This window comes from Berghia stephanieae, chromosome 2 (genome assembly GCF_034508935.2).
Source record: "Berghia stephanieae isolate SIO BIC M18660-M18661 chromosome 2, UCSD_Bste_1.3, whole genome shotgun sequence".
Lineage (NCBI taxonomy): Eukaryota > Metazoa > Mollusca > Gastropoda > Nudibranchia > Aeolidiidae > Berghia > Berghia stephanieae.
Genome location: NC_088361.1, coordinates 105,511,928 through 105,514,427, shown reverse-complemented (window position 1 = coordinate 105,514,427; position 2,500 = coordinate 105,511,928). Strand labels below are relative to the sequence as shown.

The 2,500-nt window shown below is 33.4% G+C and overlaps 1 protein-coding gene across 2 annotated transcripts in view; it reads left to right on the top strand.

Moving 5' to 3' along the window:
- The window catches only part of LOC144966149 (calcitonin gene-related peptide type 1 receptor-like), a 230,998-nt gene that overhangs the window by 189,797 nt on the left and 38,701 nt on the right, over positions 1-2,500 (top strand). For both annotated transcript variants that reach the window (XM_078902272.1, XM_078902271.1), the window contains one exon: positions 1,578-1,644. In XM_078902272.1, the coding sequence (XP_078758398.1) occupies positions 1,578-1,644 (67 nt within the window). The remainder of the gene's footprint in view (positions 1-1,577; positions 1,645-2,500) is intronic.

The window sequence follows — 2,500 nt, the reverse complement described above, 5'->3', positions numbered from 1 at the left end:
ATAACATGGTAAATAGACGTTTTATTATAACTCCCTTTCTCTTCTTTGTTCCTATGAAAGTACAGGTGAGATAAGTATCGATAAATAACAGATTGATAATCTGTTATTGTACCACTTACTTTTTTTTTTTTTTTTTGGGGGGGGGGGGGTTGGGAGGGGGGGGATCTCGAATTTACTCCTGTAGAATAATAGCAAAATAAATATAATGAAACATCCCAATAGGATTCAGTAGTCAGATGTCACGCCGCCCGGCAACGGCGGCCATCTTGGTTCTAAACAAAGAAAATCATTACTTTTTATTCTTCATGCTGGCTAGAACTTTTCATATGTCTTGTGATCAGAATGTGTAAAAATCAAAACATGATCAAATTTATGGCTTTTTTTTTCCTCTGGAAACGCTTTTATGCTCGCCGGAGAAATATTTCATACGGGCCTCCGCCATTGTTCCGATAGTTTAGAGCCAGTGTTACTAAGTTACCATGCGTCATTAGGAAGGAAGTGACGTTACGACTGTTGAAGAGTATTATCCTTTGTAAAGAAATCGAAACAGATAAAGAATTGTGTTTTTCACGTGGAGATTCCCAGTTTTCTTAAAATTGATTTTGGCCCTTAATGATCTACCCTGACCACGATGATAATTCTTAATTTCAAATTATATAATTCGAAAACCATTCATTATTTTTTTAAAAAGAATACAATTTAATAAGGGGTAATTTAGGTGAGTTCGTTAGAGAGTTATAATAACAACAGTCTTCGACTCCGAGTTTTCCAAATATCGAATTCGTCCTCAATGCGCGTCCCCACGGTCAAACAGCAGCATTGGGAATTAATTTGTTAGTGGCATAGCATAAAATTGTAAAATATAATAATATATTCCATTCTATTTTAACATTTTGTATTATTCTAGCCAGCATGAAGAATAAAAAGCACCGATTTTATTTGTTAGAACCACGATGGCCGTCGTTGCTGGGCGACGTGACATCAGACTATTGAATCCAATTGCTGATATCGGTCAAACATCGACTATTCTTGACCGATCTCAAACTGATATTTTTCCGGAGTTCACTATAAAACTTGATCTAATTATAGAGAATAAAGAATACAATTTCTGAAAACTTAAATAATAAATAATAATATAATAATAATAATAATAATAATAATAATAATAATAATAATAATAATAATAATAATAATAATAATAATAATAATAATAATAATAATAATAATAATATATAATAATAATAATAATAATATAATAATAATAATAATAATAATAAATAATAATAATAATAATAATAATAATAATAATATAATAATATAATAATGATATGATGATGATAGATGATAGTGGTGGATGATGATGATGAGTGATGTGGTGGTGATGATGATGATGATGATGATGATGATGATGATGATGATGATGATGATGATGATGATGATGATGATGATGATGATGAGTTTGAATTTTACCCCCTTAACTATTAATATACCCCAAGCATCTGTTTGAATCCGATATAATACAACCATGGATTTTACAAACATTGTTTAAAACTGTTAAATCCTCTTTACTTTCACAGGGGTCCCATTGCTATTGACAGCCAGCTATGCAAGTGTTCGTGGATCTGATGAAGATACGACCAGAGAGTAAGCCTCACCATCGCCATCTTTCATCATCGTCATCATCACCATCATGATCATCATCATCATTTTCATAATCATCACAATCATCACCGTCGTGATCATCATCTTCCTCAACATACATCATCGAAACACCATCATAATAAATATGATCATTGTCATTATCATCATCGTTGTCGATGTTTGCAATAATAACCACCAATATCATCAACTCTATTAAAATTGATATCATCATCTTCGTCGTTTCATTAAGACATTAATCAGTAACATTAAGAGCTACAACAGCTAATGAATTGCAAACATTATGATAAATGAAAAATCCCTTCCCCCCCCCCTCCCCCTCCCCCCCTTTTTCCCCCCATCATCAGTAACGCATTTTAAGGCAATGCGTATCCCCCTTAAACCCCAGTTAATGTGCCTGCTATCAATATTACACTCCCTGATTCTTAATCCAAGGGGTTGATAATGGCATTCGTGAAATATGCAATATTTTAACACGAACTACAAACAGAAAGCCAACTATTGGTTCAGGTTCTAGAATGTTGTATTCTTTACCGAAACATAAAAGAACATCAGTCAAATTTTTAATTCCCCCTCCCAACCTTCAATATGGTAGTCAATGGGTAATACGCTTCAACAGTCCTAACGTCACTTCCCTCGTAATGACGCATGGTAACTTAGTAACTGGCTCTAAACTATCGGAACAATGGCGGACGCCCTTATGAAATATTTCTCCGACGAGCATGGGGAAAAAAAACCCATTATAAATCTCATCATGTTTTGACTTTTACACATTCTGATCACAAGACATATGAAAAGTTCTAGCCAGTATGAAAAATTAAAAGGACCGATCTTCTTTGTT